Source organism: Spermophilus citellus, assembly GCF_964194105.1.
Source record: "Spermophilus citellus genome assembly, chromosome: 11".
NCBI lineage: Eukaryota > Metazoa > Chordata > Mammalia > Rodentia > Sciuridae > Spermophilus > Spermophilus citellus.
In genome coordinates this window covers 102,034,015-102,052,839 of record NC_138192.1, presented here as the reverse complement: position 1 = coordinate 102,052,839, position 18,825 = coordinate 102,034,015, and the positions used below count along the sequence as shown (strand labels likewise).

Genomic DNA, 18,825 nt, shown 5'->3' with positions numbered 1-18,825 from the left:
ATGGAATAATTCCTGGCAGACAGGAGATTTACCCAATGTCTGTTGAGTGAATGAAAGATGTGGTGGTTAAGAATGAAGGAAATTTCCTTGGTTTACACCCAAAGGACTTAAAATCAGCACAATACAATGACTCCCCACATCAATGTTTATAGCAGCTCAATTCACAATAGCCAAACTATGGAACTAACCTAGATGGCCTTCAACAGATGAATGGATAAAGAAAATGTGGCATACATGCACAATGGAATATTACTCAGCCTTAATGAAGAATGAAATTATGGCATATGCAAGTAAATGGATGAAGCTGGAGAATATCATGTTAAGCAAAATAAGCCAATCCTCAAAAACCAAAGGCTGAATGTTTTGCTATGTGGATGCTAATTCACAATGAGGGGTGGGCTGTGGAAAAACAGAAGTACTTTGGATTAGGTAAAGGATAGTGACAGGAGGGGAGGGGGTAAGGAGGGTAAGAAGGATAGTAGAATGAATTGGACATTATTATCCTATGTACATGTGTTATTACATGACTGGTATGGTTCTACATCATGTACAACTAGAAAAATGAGAAGTTATACTACATTTATGTATGATGTACCAAAATGCACCCTACTGTCATGTACAACCGATTAGAACAAATAAATAAATCTAAAAAAAAAAAAGAATGGAGGAAATGGACTAGTTCAAGGGATTTTGACAGAGTTAAAATTAACAGGAAATGGTGTAGGACTGGCTGAAGAGTACGAGGTAGAGAGATGCCGGGAGGACTCCCAGGTTTCTTATTTATGTTTCTTTCCTTTCTTTCTATTTTGGTGATGAGGATTGAACCTACAGCTTCATGCACACTAGGCAAGCATTCTACCCCTAATCTACACCCACAGCCCCTCTTGCGAATGTTTCTCTATGAATGGAGAGTATTGCCATTTCTGGAAACAGGAAATAGCAGAAGATTCTATATTTTGTGTTTCTGGTCCTCTTTTTAAGCAGAATTAGAACTTCCTCCTCTCTGCTCTCCTGGGGAGGCCCCACTGAAGCTGTTCTGTTCTCTTCTGGTTGCTCTGTTCTCTGAGCCATTGAACAGCTGAGGAGGGGGGTCTAGAGGACAGAACAAAGTAACTCTTGGATCGCTGAAGTCTTTTTGTGTGTGTGTGTCCTGGGGATTGAACATGGGGCCTTATGCATGCTAGGCAAATGCTCTACCACTGAGCTGCATCTCCAGTCCTTTTTATTTTGAGACAGGGTCTCACTAAATTCCCTAGGATGACTTTGAACTTGCAATTCTCCTGCCTCAGCCTCCTGAGTAGCTAGGATGACAGGTGTGAGTCACCATGACCCATGAGGACATTTAAAAAAAAAGTTAGAAGTGCTTTTGCTTTTGGGATATAAGCTACCATGTTCTATAGTTACCATGTCATGAAAGAAGTCAGGAATGGGCTGATAATGGCTCTACAGACTAAAATCAGCATAGAGAAGGGGTCTTGGTATGTAGCTTGCCAGTTCCTTGGCCCTACCCATTAAGGCAGGACCAGCCAGAGACAGTTGATGGTCATGACTGCTGTGTTCAATGGGGCTGGATGAACTCAGAACCATTGACTTGGAAGAAGACTTCGAGGGAAGTTACAGAGTGACTGGTATTACTGTAGTACAAGAAATGTTGCTGAGTTAGATTTGGAGATGGAAAAAGGAGTGGATCATGTAAGGGAAAGAAATGAATAATTATGATGCTTCCCTTTAAGAAATATTCCTTCATTATTCTTTTACTCTATGGCTGGTTGTTTGAAGAGGTTTGCTAAGTATTGGATTTCTTTGAATATAAATGTGAAAACAAACATTTAGTTTTAGGAAATAGAGAATCAGCTCTTTTCTCTTTGGGATGCAGTGCACTACAGTAGTACCAGACAGAATGCGTTCAAATCTTACCCCCACCAGCTAACTGTGTGATGTTGGGTAAGTCATTATGCCTCAGTTTTCCCAATATTAAGATGAAGAAAATAATAGACTTAATAGAGTTGTTATGATGATGAATGAAGTAGTATATGCAAAATGTTTAGTAGGTGCTCAGTCAGTACTAGCAGCTATTATTATTTAAATTAGGAAGATTTTAGGAAATTGTCAAAGGGCATGTTTGAGGATGTCTCAAATGTTGCATATCTGTCATTTCCAGCAGGTTGGGATTGCCACATGTGTCTCTGACTAGTCCTATCACGTGGGCATGACTGTCATGAAATGGGTTGAAGTAGGAAGGCAGAGGCTGGCAGGGAGACCACTTTGTTTCTAAACAGCAGGCAGATGGTGTGTATTCTGTTTGCGCAGGAACATGCAGGATGACATTATCAAATACGCCTGTATGACACAGAGGTTATGTTTTGTGTTTGTTTTGTTGTTGGGCAGGGCAGGGTAGGTGGCAGAGAGGGAGGGAATACTTACTGGAGTTAGCAAGTTTGTTGTTTCCCTTTTAGCTATTTGTTTTCATTTGTTTGTTTGTTTGTTTTTTTCAGTGCTGGGGATGGAACCCAGGGCCTCAACCATGCAAATGCTCTACCACTGAGCTCCACTCCCAGCCTAGTTATTATTTTTTTATTTTGGGGGAGGTACCAGGGACTGAACTCAGGGGTACTCAAACACTGAGCCACATCTCCAGCTCTATTTTGTGTTTCATTTAGATACAGGGTCTCCCTGAGTTGCTTAGCATCTTGTTTTGCTGAGGCTGACAAACTCGATATCCTCCTGCCTCAGCCTTTCGAGTCATTGGGATTACAGGTGTGAGCCACCACCCCCAGCTAGTTATTAGTTTTGGAAGCATGACAAATGATCTTACTTCAGGGCTGCTGAGATGGTTAAATTAAATAACACATGGGGAGATGTGTGATTTGTTTTTATCATTTTATAGTCTGATTAGCTAGACACAGATAAGGTCATAAATTTACTCCAGAGGTCCAAGAAGCACAAAATAGAAAAATCGAGTTTTAGGAAAATAGATAATAATTCCATACCATTTCTGTGAACCGATCAGCACAAGCCATTCGAACTTGTTCTGGCGTGGCTGGGCTCTTCACCGTGAAGTCCTCAGCTGCATCTCTTTCTCTGCGCACTGCAGCCACTGCATCCATGATGGCAAAGAACACAGATGACCCCAGGAACATTCCAGACTCCCCGAGGCCCTGAGAAAAAGCACATTTGTTTTAGAAATTTAGACTTTAGCTACTAGAGGGCAGAGCCAGGTCTTGTTCACCATTATATCCTCAACTCATGACATAGAGCTTTGCACAAATTGGTTTTCCATGAATGTTTGTTGATTGACTTATTGATAAAATGAACCTTGAGTACTTTTTTCTTTTTAAAGAGAGAGGAAAGGGGGAGAGAGAGAAAGAGAGAGAGAGAGAGAGAGAGAGAGAGAGAGAGAGAGAGAGAGAGAGAATTTATTTATTTATTTATTTTAGTTCTCGGTGGACACAACATCTTTGTTTGTATGTGGTGCTGAGGTTCGAACCCTGGCCGCACGCATGCCAGGCGAGTGCGCTACCGCTTGAGCCACATCCCCAGTCCCCTTGAGTACTTTTTAAAATCCCAGTATTACCTAAACTTCTCAGATCTTTAATCCTGGCTGTGTTAAGCCTTTGTTCTCTAGGAACAAAGGTGGTGGTGGGGAACCTATTTAGTAAAGATCATTTAATGGATTGAACTGGCTAAATTCATAAGCAGAGAAAAAAATGCCTAAGTATGATTCCAGGATCTGAGGAGGCAGGGTGCTCTGGAGCACTTAAGAGAGTTTGCAAACTTCAGTCTGCAAGGAACAGGCAGGTGATGCAAGTGAGTGAAATGAGCAGCTGAAGGACAATAAGGAGTAGTGGGGGTGGTGGTGAAGTGGAGGTGCTTATCTAAAGGGGGCCACTGTCCCTTGTCTTCCAGGAAGATAGTTGAAATTACCAGGTCATCCAATTTCTGGTATTTGTATTTGTTTTGTTTTGTTTTTGTGGTACTGGATTGAACCCAGGGGTGTTCTCCCACGGAACCATATCCTCAACCCTTTTTAGTTTTTGAAACAGGGTCTTGCTAAGTTTCCCAGGCTAGCCTCTAACTTGGATTCTCTTGCCTCAGCCTCCTGAGTTGCAGGATGTACCACCACAGCCATCTAGGTATTCGTATTTCACATCTTTGGGCAAAGTTCAGTCAGTGGGCTATCAATTTGCAATTTCCCAGTTAGAGAGACTGAGTCTGAATCCTAGGCTGTATCCTCTGTTTCTCTAGGTAGATGAGATCATCTCTCGAAGCCTCTCTTCCTTTGTCAATGAGACGCAGGCAGTGATGCCTACCTTATGGGATGTTGTGAGGGATGAGTAAATTCAGAACACAGTGCTGGGGCTGGTACCCGGGGGTCCTTTTGTAATTACATAGAACACTCAGCAGAGGACCAAACCCATGATTTTCTTGGGTCCTCCTGGGAGTGGTTGGCCACAACCACGAGCACTCAGAGTTTCCCAGCTGCCTTATAAACTCTTGGTCTGAAAGATGCTCTCTGTGGGCTCTGAGCAACCTTTTGCTTTTGCCCCCTGGAGTGATTTCCACTCTAATGAGACTCTGAAGCCCCTTTGATTCTCTCCCTTTCAGATTTGCCCTGGCCTCATCTCCATATACCCAGAGGACATTCCTGGGCTCAAAGTGGGATCCAGTTTGGAAATGATGTAATTCCTGCAGTTATATTTGTACTTTCTTTCTTTTTAAGTCAATTCACCACTCCTAGCAAATCGTCTCCCAAAACATTTTAAAGAAAGCTTTACAAAACATCTCAGATCTCAGTGAAGTTTTCCTCTGAGGGAGTTTTTTACATAATTTGCAATGCAAACAATCTCGACCTTAATTTTAATTTGTAATTTCATTATGTAAGCCATTATTAAAGGCTGGCTCATGATTTTACTTCCTGACATGATTGACATTTGGAGTCAGATAATATTTTGATTTGGAGCTGTTTAGTTGCAACCCTGGCTTCTGCCCACTGTCAGTAAAATCCCTCCACTCCCAGTCTTGACAACCATAATGTCTCTAGACATTGCCAGTGTTCTTTTGTGATAAAATCACTTTACCATAGACACACACATTGATATCTACTGTTCTTAATTCATTTCTGGGTATAGTTGAAGACTGAGCCCCACAGAGGTGAGTGACTTACCATAGAGGGTGGTGGAGTTGGGCAGGAACCCAGGTCTTCTGAGGCCCCTGTCTAGAATTCTGTCCAGAATACCATGGTTTTCTGAGATTTCAGTAGCACTTTGCCTTCAATCCCACTTAATTTTGTAGTCTTAAAGTTTTTTTTTTTTTTAACAAAAACACTATTCTCTGAAGATGGCAAAGCTTTTTTATGAATCCTGAAGTTTTCAATAAGAGAGGATATTAATAAACTCCTTGGCCATGATCGCCACTGGGTGGATCATTCATCTTCCCTGAATCTCAGTTTTTCCTAGTTGATTCACCTCCATATGGTTTGGTCTATGTAACAATTAACATTTATGTGTTATTTTGTCCACTGACTTACTTTGGCTATGTTACTGGATCCGTGGTAATTTTGGATGCTTACCTTGGAAGAATAGATGGTTAGTGGGGTTTGTGATGATGGCAAGAGGGAGACATTGAACTCCTCTGGGACATCTGTGATGGTTGGAATTTTGTACTCATCTGAGCTCCGTGAGTACAGGACACCTTCTGGGGAATACTGCAGCTCTTCAGTTGTATACAGGCCCATTCCCTGAATAAATGCACCTTCAATCTGCAGGGGGATAATTTCAAGCTTTGTGACATTACAGCCTTTTATGAAGGCCTTTTTCTGCACCACAACTGTGTTCAGGAAGGGATATCTCTTTAAGTGGGCCAGCACCTACCTGCCCAATATCAATGGCTGGATTTAGGCTGCAACAGGCATCCATGACAATGTCCGTCCTGGTTTTCTGCCCAAAATAAAAATGATCTCCCCATAAAAACTTGTATTAAAAAATACAATGTTCAAGTTTATTCAGACAGTCTCCAGTTATTCCCAAAGTCCAGCTGGTGAATTAACACTGCATTGAACTCCATCAACATTGGAGCTGGCAAGACATCTGCTAAGCTCTTCAAACTGAGTACCAGGACTGCCAGTGACCCTGGAAGAACTTTTCATGGTTTTGACTCCTCTTAAGGGACTCCAAAGTCTACAGCATGTTGGTGTGTTTAAGTGAGTCACTTAGTAAATAATTGAGCTTGGTTGTGCATCTAATTTCAACCTGGATTTATTGTTGTAATGGAATTTATGAGCTAATCTAGTCCTCACGATAATCTGACGCAGGTGGCATTATTGCCATTTGACTGAGGAAATCATGTAGCCATGATGTCATGTATGAGTTAGGGGGCTTGCAGGATCTAGGAAGGTATCAAAGGAAAATGTTGAGGCCAACCTAGACTTTGCTACTCTACTTTCTACTCTGAGAAACAGCACACTAATCTGGCCCTTCTGTTTTGGCACAGGGTATGTGCGTGCAGGTTGTTAGAGAGTCACAAGGGGCTCCCAAGTGTCTATGGTCGATCTCAGGAATACCTCTGGGGTTTCCTTCTGCCCCTGTTTCCAGTCCTTATTCAGGTAACGTCATTCTCTGTTTGAGTTTAATACCTGTTCTCCTACTTCCTACCTAGCCTTCTGGGTTTGGCATTCCTTTTGACTCTAACCTTGGCCTCTCAGGCATTGGGACCAGCCTTTATCTATCCTCAGCATGGAGAGGGAAGGGAACAGGCTATACCTCAGTGTAGGCCTTCAATTTACTTCTACCTTGAAACCCGATATGCTTTGCATTATGGGAGTTGGACAGGGAAAGAGATGACTGTGCACTGACACTGAAGCAGTGGCCTGCGTTAGTACACTCACCACAAACACAGCAGCAATAGGCATGCCTTCTAACTGGCAGCAGTACGCCTTCATTTGCTTTTTCTGAATTCTCTTTAATTAAAGGAAGTTTTGCCTCATCAAAGAATCAATTATTTTAAGGGATCAAAGTGATACTGAAATTATTGAACTTTTAATTATAAATATAAACTGGAAGGAAGAAGGAAGAACACATTTTAACTTTTCTGGTACCATAAATTCTGGAAGATCTTCATGTGGTTTGTTTCTTTAGAGATTTATTCTGAGAGCCTCAGAAAGAATTGACAGATAAAATGGCCTGAATGTTGCATGGGATACAGAAAATTATTTGTTATTTAGTTGAAATTCAAATTAACTGGGTGGTCTCTATTTTTGTTTGCTAAATCTGGCAACATAACTATCAGAGTATGGTGTCTGAAAACTGGTGTGTACCTGAAAACAGCTTTCCATCAAATTGGGTACAGGTATGCAGAAATACTGACATTTGGGCTTTGAAGGACCCTAGAGCAGGGCTCCCCAGGTTAGTCACATGCTGCAATGTGCTGTGCTAATATAATTATCTAGGTGTGCCATGATGTGAAAGACGGTAGGAAGCACAATCAGATGAGCAATCTGTGATCACATGAGTTTGCTTCTTAAAAATGATCTAGAATAAAAATGGAGACACTATATTAACATACCCTGAGGATACCCTTGAATGGAATGTGAAGGCGACTGCTTTCCAGATGGCCCTTCATTCACTGTATTTTTAAATTTTTTATTTCATAAATTTATTTGATTTACTGTATTTAAAAAAATTCATATAATATTTAAATTGGTGGAGAAGTTAACCCAAAATGGGACAGTAAAAGACATTTTGATATATTTTCATGTTAGTATTTGCAAAGCCCTTTCTCTTCTACATAAATTAGTCATTTCTATTTTTGGGCAAGGTTGCCAAAAGGTTTTGTTGGAATGCTGAGAGCCATTAGCCAAGTAGGTATGACAATTTCTTTGCCAGCGTACCCCATGTTGCTTAGAGGAAGGACTCGTGGAAATGCACTTGCCTTGGACATTTGCAGTGACATTGCATGTCTGTTTGAGAAAGGTGACCCTGCTCAAGGACCAGGGTGGATCTGGGTTTAGGGAGGATCCTACTGGATTAGGGCAGATCCAGGTATAGGGCGTATCCTGCTGCCTCATGCACGCCCACTCCTTGAGTTCCCGAGTTCTCGTGGGATTCAAAAAGTATTTGGGATTCGGAGCCTGGTAGAACGTGGATTTCCCCAGAATGTGTGTGGAGTGCCGGTGTGAGTTCGGGAATAAAGAGTTGCTGTTTGAATCTACAAGGCTGTGAGTGGCTCGTGATTTTGTGCCCAGCCAGACTGTGTATAAAATTAATTTAATTTTTTTTGTACTGGGGATTGAACCCAGGCCACTTTATTCCTGAGCTACATCCCCAGTGCTTTTTATTTTTTTGTACATGGAATTTATTTATTTATTTTTGTACATGGAATTTAAAAGTGTAAGTGTCATTGGTGCATCCCATAAACTTTCTAACAATTTAACACATTTTTATTGTACTATCTTCTATTTAAAGCTTCTATAATCTCTGTTCCTGGAATGGTACCACCACCTGGAGTGGTATTCTGAGGGTGTAAGTTGTTAACTTTGGGTTAAATGCAATTCTGTCTCTATTAAGTTTCTCTAATGCTCAATTAAATGACAAACATGAACAATATTTTCACATCTTCCTTCTCCCAAGTTTGTCTTTAAAGATCAGTAGTACCCTTGGGAAAATGGACTTTAAGAAACATTAGCCTCTTGCTTTGTGCTTTCAAGATTTGCTTAAGACTATTTGCTAAATGCCTTATCTCTTCAGATGAGAGAGCTTGTACCTCCTCAAGAAATAGAAGCTTCTGGATAAAACTTTGGAAAATGATTTTTTGCTGAAAGTGAATAAATATATTTAATACATTAGTCAAATTTGGACTGTCATGAACAATTCCTTCTTGACCATTAAATGGTCTTTTTAAGAGGGAATTACAAGACAAGGCTGGATCTCTGGACATTCCAATGCAATTGAAAGAATCTTGACACTTATTTTTCTATTCTTTTCATTCTTTTTGAGACAGGGTCTTGGTAAGTTGTCCAGTCTGGCCTTGAACTTGCAATTCTCCTACCTCAACTTCCCCAGTAGGTAAGATTACAGGTGCACGTCCACTACGCCCAGTTGAACTGAAAAAAAAAATCTTATTTTTGTTATCTGAGTGTTATATAATAATGTTGAGCTACTTACTGTAAAATTTTGTTGTTGATTTTACTTGTCAAGAAGAATATTGGACTTGACTTACCTTGTGAGCACCAGTCAGGCAATCAATTTCAACTTCAGAACAGGCAACTCCATAAACATAGTATGGAAATGGGTCTCCCTCCCCCTTCTCCCAGTCCATGAAGGCCTTGTAGCCTCTGAGGGAAGAAATAAAACCCTTTAGCTTTGGAGTGCAAGGTGAAAACAATAATGATTCATTTTTAAAATTATCAAAGTTTTATGATAGTATTTTATTTGATGGCTGTTCATTTAAACTGGCTTTTTTGTTTGTCTGTTTGTTTTAAAACCAAGAATTGAACCCAGGTACATTTAGCTAGAATCACATCTCCAGCCCTTTTTATTTTTTATTGTGAGACAGGGTATCACTAAGTTGCTTAAGGCCTTGATAAATATATGAAGCTGGCCTCAAACTAGCAATTCTCTTGCTTTCAGCCTTCTGAGCTGCTGGGATTACAGGAGTGTACCATCAAGCCCGCTGAAATTGCTACTATGTGTTTACAACCTACCTGGTTATCGTTTGCCTCATTTTACTTCCTGTGCTACACAGGTAGATTTCACCAAGGGAGAAGCCAATGGACTCTTTTGGCCTGGACCTCACAATGGGTCTCCATGTTGAAATCTGAAGTTTGAGCTCAAGCCCTGCCAGTACATTGGGAATCTCAATGGATTTTAGTCAAGTGTTTCCAGTGGGACCTACAGACTGTGCTACCCAAAGTCATAGGGGACAGATGACAACTCAGCCTGTTTTTTTTTTTTAAAAAAAAGAAAGAAAGAAAGAAAGAAAGAAAAGAAAAAGTGGGGCCAGTAATTCAGAGGTTTTTTTTTTTTTTAATTTTTTAAAGTTGTTGATAGACCTTTATTTATTTATTTAAATGTGGTGCTGAGAAATGAACCCAGTACCTCACACATGCCAAGCAAGTGTGCTACTGCTTAGCCCCAGCCCCAGCCCCAGCCCCAGTAATTCAGAGTTTTAATTTATGCTGGAATGTGTATTCAGACTGAGGGCTGGATTGTTGTCTTCCTGCGTAGATGAACTCAGGAATTTGGAACTCATTGCATATGTGTACTGCGCCAGGCTGTTGCCTATTCCCCCCCCCCCCCCATGACATTGCTTTGCTATTTCATTTGTGTGTGCATGCGTAATTTGATGGTTTATTTCATCAGATTATAAAAGCAATGGCTTCTACTTGTTATTTTTTTTGTGTGTGTGGTGCTGGAATGGAACCCAGAAGTGCTCTCCCACTGAGTTACACCCCACCCCCACCTTCAGCTCTTCACTTCTTGAAAGTGACTACCAGTTCTCTTTGTTCTATTCAATTGGCTTGCATTTACCAAGACTCTCCCCACTGACAGACACTGCATAAATGATGATTATGATTATCACCTTGCCCATCATCTTCTGCCCTGCTAGGAACTCCAAAAGAGAAAGTTTCCATCATAAAGAAAGGGAGGTTTGTGCAACTCAGTTGCAAGTTATTTCTAATGATAAAATATTCCTACTACTCACAATAAAGGATATAGTAAATAATGGTTAGATAAGTCAAATTGAGTTTGTTAGGCCTAATATATTTTTATTATTAAATATTTCTTTAAAGATAAATCAAAGGCCTATGTGAAATCACAGAATTTTGAGTTTAGAAGAACTTCAGCAACCATACAATAAAATCTTAATTACAGATGAGAGAACTTAGGCCCAGAGCAACTGGGTTACCTCAAATTTTCTTAGCTGAGTTAAGATACTTTAATTTTAAGGCTTGGGCAGGGGCTCATCGGTAGCACACCAACCTAGCATGTGTGAGGCACTGGTTTTGATTCTCAGCACCACATATAAATAAATAAATAAAATAAAGATCTATTAACAATTTAGAAAACTTAAAAAAAAGATACTTTAATTTTTACCTGAAGTATCCAGTGGCTGAGAGACTGATTCTTTGCTCAAAGGCTGCTTCTATCTGCAGAATGGGCATATGTAGTCAAAATGAAGTAGATATACCATTTGATAAGTAAAAATGAAAAAAAGTCTATATTATCAAAATTGACATCAGATTGTTGCTGGTGCTTTGCCCTTAATAGTATACTTATCATAGTAATTTATCCTCGGCTGGCATCATGACAATTTCTCTCTGATTGAGTTTCTTTTCTTAAATTTATTTATTTTTTTATTTTGTTTGTTCTTTTTAGATATACATGACAGTGGAATGCATTTTGACATATTATACATAGATGGAATATAACTTATTCTAATTAGGATCCCATTCTTGTGGTTGTACATGATGTGGAGTTTCACTGGTGGTATATTTATTCTGATTGAGTTTAGAAGTTTGTATTAAACAAAGGTAAACTGGAAACCTGCTTCATATTCATGTTATATGGGCTAAATTCACAAGTTATTTGGGCTTCATTTCTAAGTGTTAAAATTCTAGTAAGTATATGTACATAAGTATGCCCTGGCATGCCTTTTTCAATCTTTCTGCCCTTTCACAGAAATCCACTCAATTGGAGAATAACTTTCTCAGGGGAAGAAGCATGCTGTAGCACTGTGACAGAGACTTAGAGAAACTGTCCTATGTGGACTGACTGTGCGCTACTGTGACACTCTCTAAGCACTGCTTCCGATTATTTCCTCATTTGTAATAACAAATGCAGAGGAACACTTACCCAGTTTTCCCATGTGCCTTCTGGATTTTTCTTAATGATTGGCTCAAGGCGTTTCAGAAGGATCTGACAAGCATTCTTAAAGAAATAAAGAAGACAGCCACATCAATGTTTATAGCAGCTCAATTCACTATAGCTAAACTGTGGAACCAACCTACATGCCCTTCAACAGATGAATGGATAAAGAAAATGTGGTATATATACACAATGAATATTATTCAGCCTTAAAGAAGAATGAAATTATGGCATTTGCCATAAATGGATGGAGCTGGAGAATATCATGCTAAGCGAAATAAGCCTATCTTCAAAAACCAAAGGCTGAATGTTTTCTCTGATAAGTAGATGCTGATCCATAATGGCTGGGGCCGGGTAGGGAAGAATAAATGAACTTTGGATTGAGCAGAGGGGAGTGAGGGAAGGGAAAGGGTGTGGGGATGGGATGGATGGTAGAATGAGATGGACATTATTACCCTATATATATGTATGATTACACAAACAGTGTGACTCTGGACCATGTTCAGCCGTGTTCAATGTGTAAAAATGCATTCTACTCTCATATATAACTAATTAGAACAAATTAAAAAATTAAACAAGAAAAGAAATAAAGAAAAAAATCCACATTAGGAAAGAGCCTAATGGTTAGGGTTTGTGTGAAAGACTATTCATTGATCATTCATTTGGTCAGAAAATGTTTATAAAGGGCCTGCTCCTGCTAATCTGGGAACAGAGATAACACAGCCCCTGCTCTTAAGTTTCTGTTACTGGAGGGTTTTTTCCACTCTTCATGATACACTTCCTGTGAAAATATGGGTTCAACTGAATTTATATTCCCAGATCTTCTTTCTTAGATGAATCAGATTTCTAATTCCTTCTTATGCTTTTTTACATCTTTATTCTATACTTTCTTTTGCATTTTCCAGCAACTAAAATAAATGGAATAAACATTTCATTTTCCTTCAAATTTGTGCTCTTCAGTCTGAAGCAATGACATGCTAATGACCCTCCAGGTCTGAAACACTGCACTCTCTGTTCATCCTTCCATCTGTTCATCCACTTACCATCAAATTGCTACAATGAAGGCCTTGGCTTTGGGTTTGAAATGAGAACATAAGAAACTTGACCTATAATAACCTAGATCCACAAAATTTCTAATCCTTAAAATAGAAACCTGAAACTCAATATGCAGGAAGATAGATTAACACTTAGTTTGAGTTGACAACTCCCATACACACTGACCTGTTTCCCTCCTAGGTTGGATTCTACCCCAAACTGGATCTGAAGAATTTGAGGTTTTTCACAAATTTGTTCTGAGCAAAATAGAGTTCTTGCTTTTTGACCCTTTTATATGTCACCATATAAGTAAGACTGATTGGAAATCAGTGCTTCTGGGCGGCAACTATTCAGTGTCCAGTGTGGCGGGGTGGGGGTGGGGGGCAGGAGATATGCCTCTAATAATGTTTTAATGAAAAAGTGAATAGTTTGTAACAGAAACTTTATGAATACAGTATCTTTTACTTTAAAAGTATATGCAATCAGCTGAGCGTGGTGGAGCTCAAGAGGCTGAGGCTGGAGGATGGAGAGTTCAAAGACAGCCTCAGCAAAAGCGAGATTCTAAGCAACTCAGTGAGACAGTAATAAATACAAAATAAGTCTGGGGATGTGGCTCAGTGGTCAAGGGCCCCAGAGTTCAATCCCTGATACCAAAATAAATAAATAAATAAAAATTTAAAAAGTATATGCAATCAGATATTTGAATTAGAGACTAGGAAGTCATGATTTTATTCTGAAATAGTGCACATTTAGTGCTTGTTAAAGACATCAATTAGAAAATAAGTACAAAGGAAAGCTGGGTACTCTGGGTAGAACCACACCGATGATAACACTATACCTGCACCATATGTGCTTGGCTGGAGTTTGGCTGACCTGCCTGCCTGCCTGTAAGAACTTGCTTGTGCCAGGGGAAACTAGCACAGCTCTGTTTTATGATACTGAAATTTCTTTTGTGTCTCCCAGGAACAGAGATTCCCTGTTCACCAAAATTCTTTCTCCCTGTTTCCATGGTACCTACGCATATGGTTTCCCACTACTCTACATTTCCCAACCTCTCTTGCAGTTAGACACGGTCCAAGACTAGTTCTGCTTATAGATTATGAGTGGAAGTGACTTGCATCTCTTCCAGGTCTGGCCTGGAGTCTTCCTCATGGGCCCTTCCTTGAATATTGGAGTGATGGTGCTCAAGGCTACCTTGAAAGCCCCTTGTTGTAGATGATGGAGCCACTATCACATCTGGGCATGTGAATGACTAAATGCTCTCTCTGGACTGATATGTGTGCAAGAAAAGGACTTCTGTTGTGTTTGAGCCATTATATTCTGCATCTGTTTTTCACCTCATGTTAGCTTACTCCAAGTAATATACTCTCTCTTTTTAAAAATTTTTATATTGAAGAGTTTATTTGAGCATTTGAGGACTCGTGAATCAGACAGCACTTGACATCCTGATACACTCTTTTGACATTTTGATTATCCTATGATCATGTTAGCGACACGGATGATTTCTCTGAAGCTAACTGCTGTACCTTTATCCAGCTAAGAAAACAGGAGATTTGGGGAAAGCACACTGGGGAAAGACAGGAGAGATCACCTGCACAGCTCTGCCATTGACATCTGCACCGACGGATGCTGCTGTTGCAATTGTATTAGGCACGGTTGCTGTGCTTGTTTCACAGATGTGCAGATAAGACATGGGGACTTTTAATTCACGGCTGGCCACCTATGCGAAAGGGAAATATTTTCAAGTCCACAGGGATTTCTATGAATACTTAAATCATTACTTTTCCTTAATAATAAAAAATTACATTCATGATAGACTTTAAAAACCTAAGGTAATATGTTTTTAAATAACTTTTAAATATGCATGCATGCATTAATTTAATTTAATGCATGCATTAAAATAACTTTTCAGTAGTACCTTACTGTGTTTTTTAAGGTGTTTTTTTTTGTCTTGATAATATGTTAAAGTGCTTTTTCTTTTCAAATTTCTGTCTTTAGAACATTAAAGTTGAGATTTTCAGGAACTTATTTGTTGGAGTGATAGGAAGAAATTGAGACAGATGATGAATAGATAGAGATTATTTAGATTCATTGACTCAAAATTTGCTCTGAAGTCTGTTGGTGTCAGTCTTGGAACTTGAAAAGACTGTGAGGTCTTCTTTCTTGCCTTCATCTCATCTTAGCTTTACTTTATTCCTTTTTTTCTTCTATTTGTTCCCTCTTGTTTATACTTCTCTAGTATTTGCCCTTTGTGGTCTTATTTTCTGTTTGTTTTCTTCTAGCTTCTCTAGGAAATACATGTAGAAGTTAAGATATTTAATCAGAAAGAAATGAAAAAAAAAGAGGAGCAAAGAAATGGAAAGGAGAGAGGTAGGAAGAAAAAAAAAGCATTATTTTGGCTGCTGTCATCTTTTTTTGTGTTTGTTTGTTTTTGCAAAAACACCTTCTCAAGATGTCTGTAGGTATGTATCTGTTCTTGTCCCCAAATGCCAATCTTTTAATTAAGGCCACTAACTATTGAGTTTCCCCACAAAGATGCAATATTAAGGAAAAAAAAAAAAAAGAAAATATCATTGTTTCTTAGCTGTGAAAATCCAAAAAGAATGTACTGGTTCATTCAACTGAGAAGGACAGATGGAGCTAGTGTCAGGTTATGTCTGCAGGTAGGAACTTTATGTTCTTTTAAGTTCTCTTGGCCTCTTGCATTATTATTATTTTTTTTTCTACATGTTCCTTACAACAGTAGACAGGCTTTTTACATGGCACAGAATTGCCAGCCACTCCGGGCCTACAGCATAATCTCTAGCATCTACCTGTCTGGGACACTGATTGGCTTGCATGAGTCACTCCCTCTCTTCCTGCAGCAGGTGGGGTTTGGAATTGGTTAGGCCCAGATCTTGCAGCTATATCAGTGGCAGTTGTGGGAGCAAGGAGGACGATGGGGTTAAAAGGAAACTGAACTGAGGAGTACTTTAGAACCATGTAAAATGTGGTTCTAATATTCTGATAGTGAAAATATTCTGATAATGAAAAGTTCTACATGTGCACTGTAACAATCGAATACATTTGTCACAAGGTTAAATGTATTCAATATAGGGGATTATTCTTTTATTCTTCTAATATATTCTTCCTAGTTTCCATGTATGTGTATATATTAACATATCCTTTAAAAATATAGGATGATAGTTGACGAAATACTTGCTCTTCAAATAAAATGCCAGCAACCTAACATTGTTGTGTGAAATAAAAAATTATACCTACTGGTCTTAAAATAGAATACCTAAAAAACTCCTCCTCTTGGTAAACCAGCATGGAACACCCTCCATATGCTCTATGGGCTCATGAGTGGCATCTTCACTAACAACCGCCTCCATCCCTATGCCCTGGAGCAGTATTACACACATATGGGATTTCTGCCACCTCAATAACTGTATTTTGTATGTAAGAAGCCTTTCAACTGAATAGTCAGGGTCTTAGAGTTTGAATCATCATTTACCCAAATTTCAGTCATGTCAACAATGTGATAGAAATTATTGATTTAATTACACTTATTTTACCTGCAGCATTTTGGTGTGAATCCCTTGTCCCAGTTCGTTGCCTCCATGTGTGACCAATACAGACCCATCTGTGTATATATGAACAAGTGCAGCTGCCTATAAAACAATCCAGAAGGCACAGCTCAGTGCAAGGTGGCACTCAGGAAGTTTAATGTAAGACATGAGGTGGGGGGGCTGGAGATGTGGCTCAAGCGGTAGCACGCTCGCCTGGCATGCGTGCGGCCCGGGTTCGATCCTCAGCACCACATACAAACAAAGATGTTGTGTCCACCGAGAACTAAGAAAAAAATAAATAAATATTAAAAAAATTCTCTCTCTCTCTCTCTGTCCCCCTCTCTCTCACTCTCTCTTTAAAAAAAAAAAAAGACATGAGGTGGGGAGCTGGGTGCTGCGGCACATGCCTGTAATCTTAGTGGCTCAGGAGGTTGAGGCAGGAGGACTGAGATTTCAAAGCCAGCCTCAGCAAAAGCGAGGCACTAAGCAACTCAGTGAGACCCTGTCTCTAAATAAAATACAAAATAGGGCTGGAGATGTGGTTCAGTGGCCTGAGTTCAATTCCCAGTATCCCCCTCAAAAAAAAAAAAAAAAAAAAAAAGAAAAGAAAAAGAAAAAGAAATCAGGTGGGGAAATACATCTCACAGAGCATCGAGGGTCAGAGAGGCAGGGTTTTCTGGTACAATTCTCAAGTTTACTTCTGGTTTGTGCAAAAAGTCACTTGTAAAGCAGTTTAGGAACCTGGGCAGTCAGATCCCTTTTGGAAATCTCAGGAGTTGTGAGTATTGGTTCCAAATGTTTGAAAGTTGGCTCCTGCTTAAAGTCTCTGGCTGACCATAAAGCAATTTAATACTTTATCAGCTCTACACATATGAAAAGGAATATGACGTGGTTCTTCTTCAAGTAGTTCACAACAAAGTGGGGAAACAGGGTAGAATCCAGGTATCATAGTATACCATGATCAGTGACATGCTGAGATATAGGGGCCCTGGGAGACCTCAGGTTCAACTTCTTCCATGCTGCTCAGGGTTGGATTCTCTGATGTGACAACTGAATGGAGTCAGGAAGGAGAGAAGGGTTTGCCAGTGGACAAGGTAGGCAAAATCTCCCTATTGCCTGTGAGGGAACACCCTGCTCCTATTACAACATAAAGCCCTTTGGTTCTGTTTTTGTTGCTTTTTTCCAGCTTCATCCCTTCCCTTGCCCCACTGCTGTTCCTCTCTGACCTGGACTCTTACTTATGCTGTTCTCTATTCCTGGCTTGCTCCTCCTCCTGATCTTTCCCTGTCTGCTCAGACTTCAGACTTATACCCACAGTCTCTGTTCTGTTAACATTCCCCTGAATGTTTTTCATCCCATCTGGAAAAGATCAATCCGCCCCTTCTCTGTAGTTCCTCTTACCAGAAGTATTGGGTTGAATAGTGTTCTGGTCTCCCTGCCACTACTCCAACCACTGCCATTCATGCCACTTAGCACCTCCAATGTAACCTTATTTGGAAACAGTCTTTGCTGATATAATTAGTTAAGATGAAGCTAGACTAAATGAGAGTGGTCTCTAATGACAGGTGTCCTGATAAGACCATGTGAAGACACCAGGGAAGGTGCCTATGGAAAGACGAGTTGGTCATTGGAATTATGCTGCCATAAGCCAAGCAGTAGAAGGAGCCACCAGAGGCTGGAAGAGGCAAGGAAGGAGTCTTCCCAGAATCCAGAAGGGGAGAGACCTGCTGATACTTTGATTTTGGACTTTCAGTTTCTCAAACTGTGAGAGAATAAATTTGTTGTTTTAATCTACCTACTTTGTGGCATAAATAGTGTTCACGGACTAAAACAAGAGATAACAAACTCTGCCAAGAAAGAGCTCCTGATCCTGTGCACCTTTGTGTCCTATGGAGAACTTCCAGCAGATCTGAATCACAGAGACACTATGCAAAAGTTTGCAGAGTAGATGGATGGTAAGGTGGAAGAAGGAGGGATTAAGATTTCAGCCCATTCCTGTCTGGAGATGCCTGAAGGCCACAGGAAGGCTTGGAGGGGCGGGGAATGCCAAGGTGTGTAGGCGCTAATAACAGTCTTTCCCCACAGTGGGTCTTTGACTCCCTCTGAGAACACTGTTCTCACTGTCAGTAGAGAGTAAGGGATCTGATCCTACTTTGTGAGTCATCAGCTGACCTGAAATAACACCTCTCCACTCCTAGCCTTGGTTCCTGGTGCATCAATTTAGAACTGAGGGGAAGACAAGGCCTTTCAAATGGAGATTTAAAGTCATTGCTTGACTTAAATTTTTTTTTTTTTTTTTTTTTTTTTGATGAGATGAGGAGTTGGCTCCCATGGATGAGAGCAGTGAGGCTGTGGTTTAGTGAGAAGTGAACATCTAG

General features: G+C 39.9%; 1 protein-coding gene across 1 annotated transcript in view; it reads right to left on the bottom strand.

Annotated features, from left to right (window-relative positions):
- LOC308630785 (aldehyde oxidase 2-like) overlaps positions 1 to 18,825 on the bottom strand; it is a gene marked incomplete at its 5' end in the record, with an annotated part of 86,709 nt that overhangs the window by 12,257 nt on the left and 55,627 nt on the right. Inside the window, 8 exons of the mRNA XM_081261427.1 lie at positions 2,991 to 3,158; positions 5,570 to 5,758; positions 5,871 to 5,936; positions 9,214 to 9,328; positions 11,091 to 11,143; positions 11,850 to 11,924; positions 14,488 to 14,616; positions 16,454 to 16,549. Coding sequence (XP_081117553.1) covers positions 2,991 to 3,158; positions 5,570 to 5,758; positions 5,871 to 5,936; positions 9,214 to 9,328; positions 11,091 to 11,143; positions 11,850 to 11,924; positions 14,488 to 14,616; positions 16,454 to 16,549 — 891 coding nt within the window. The remainder of the gene's footprint in view (positions 1 to 2,990; positions 3,159 to 5,569; positions 5,759 to 5,870; positions 5,937 to 9,213; positions 9,329 to 11,090; positions 11,144 to 11,849; positions 11,925 to 14,487; positions 14,617 to 16,453; positions 16,550 to 18,825) is intronic.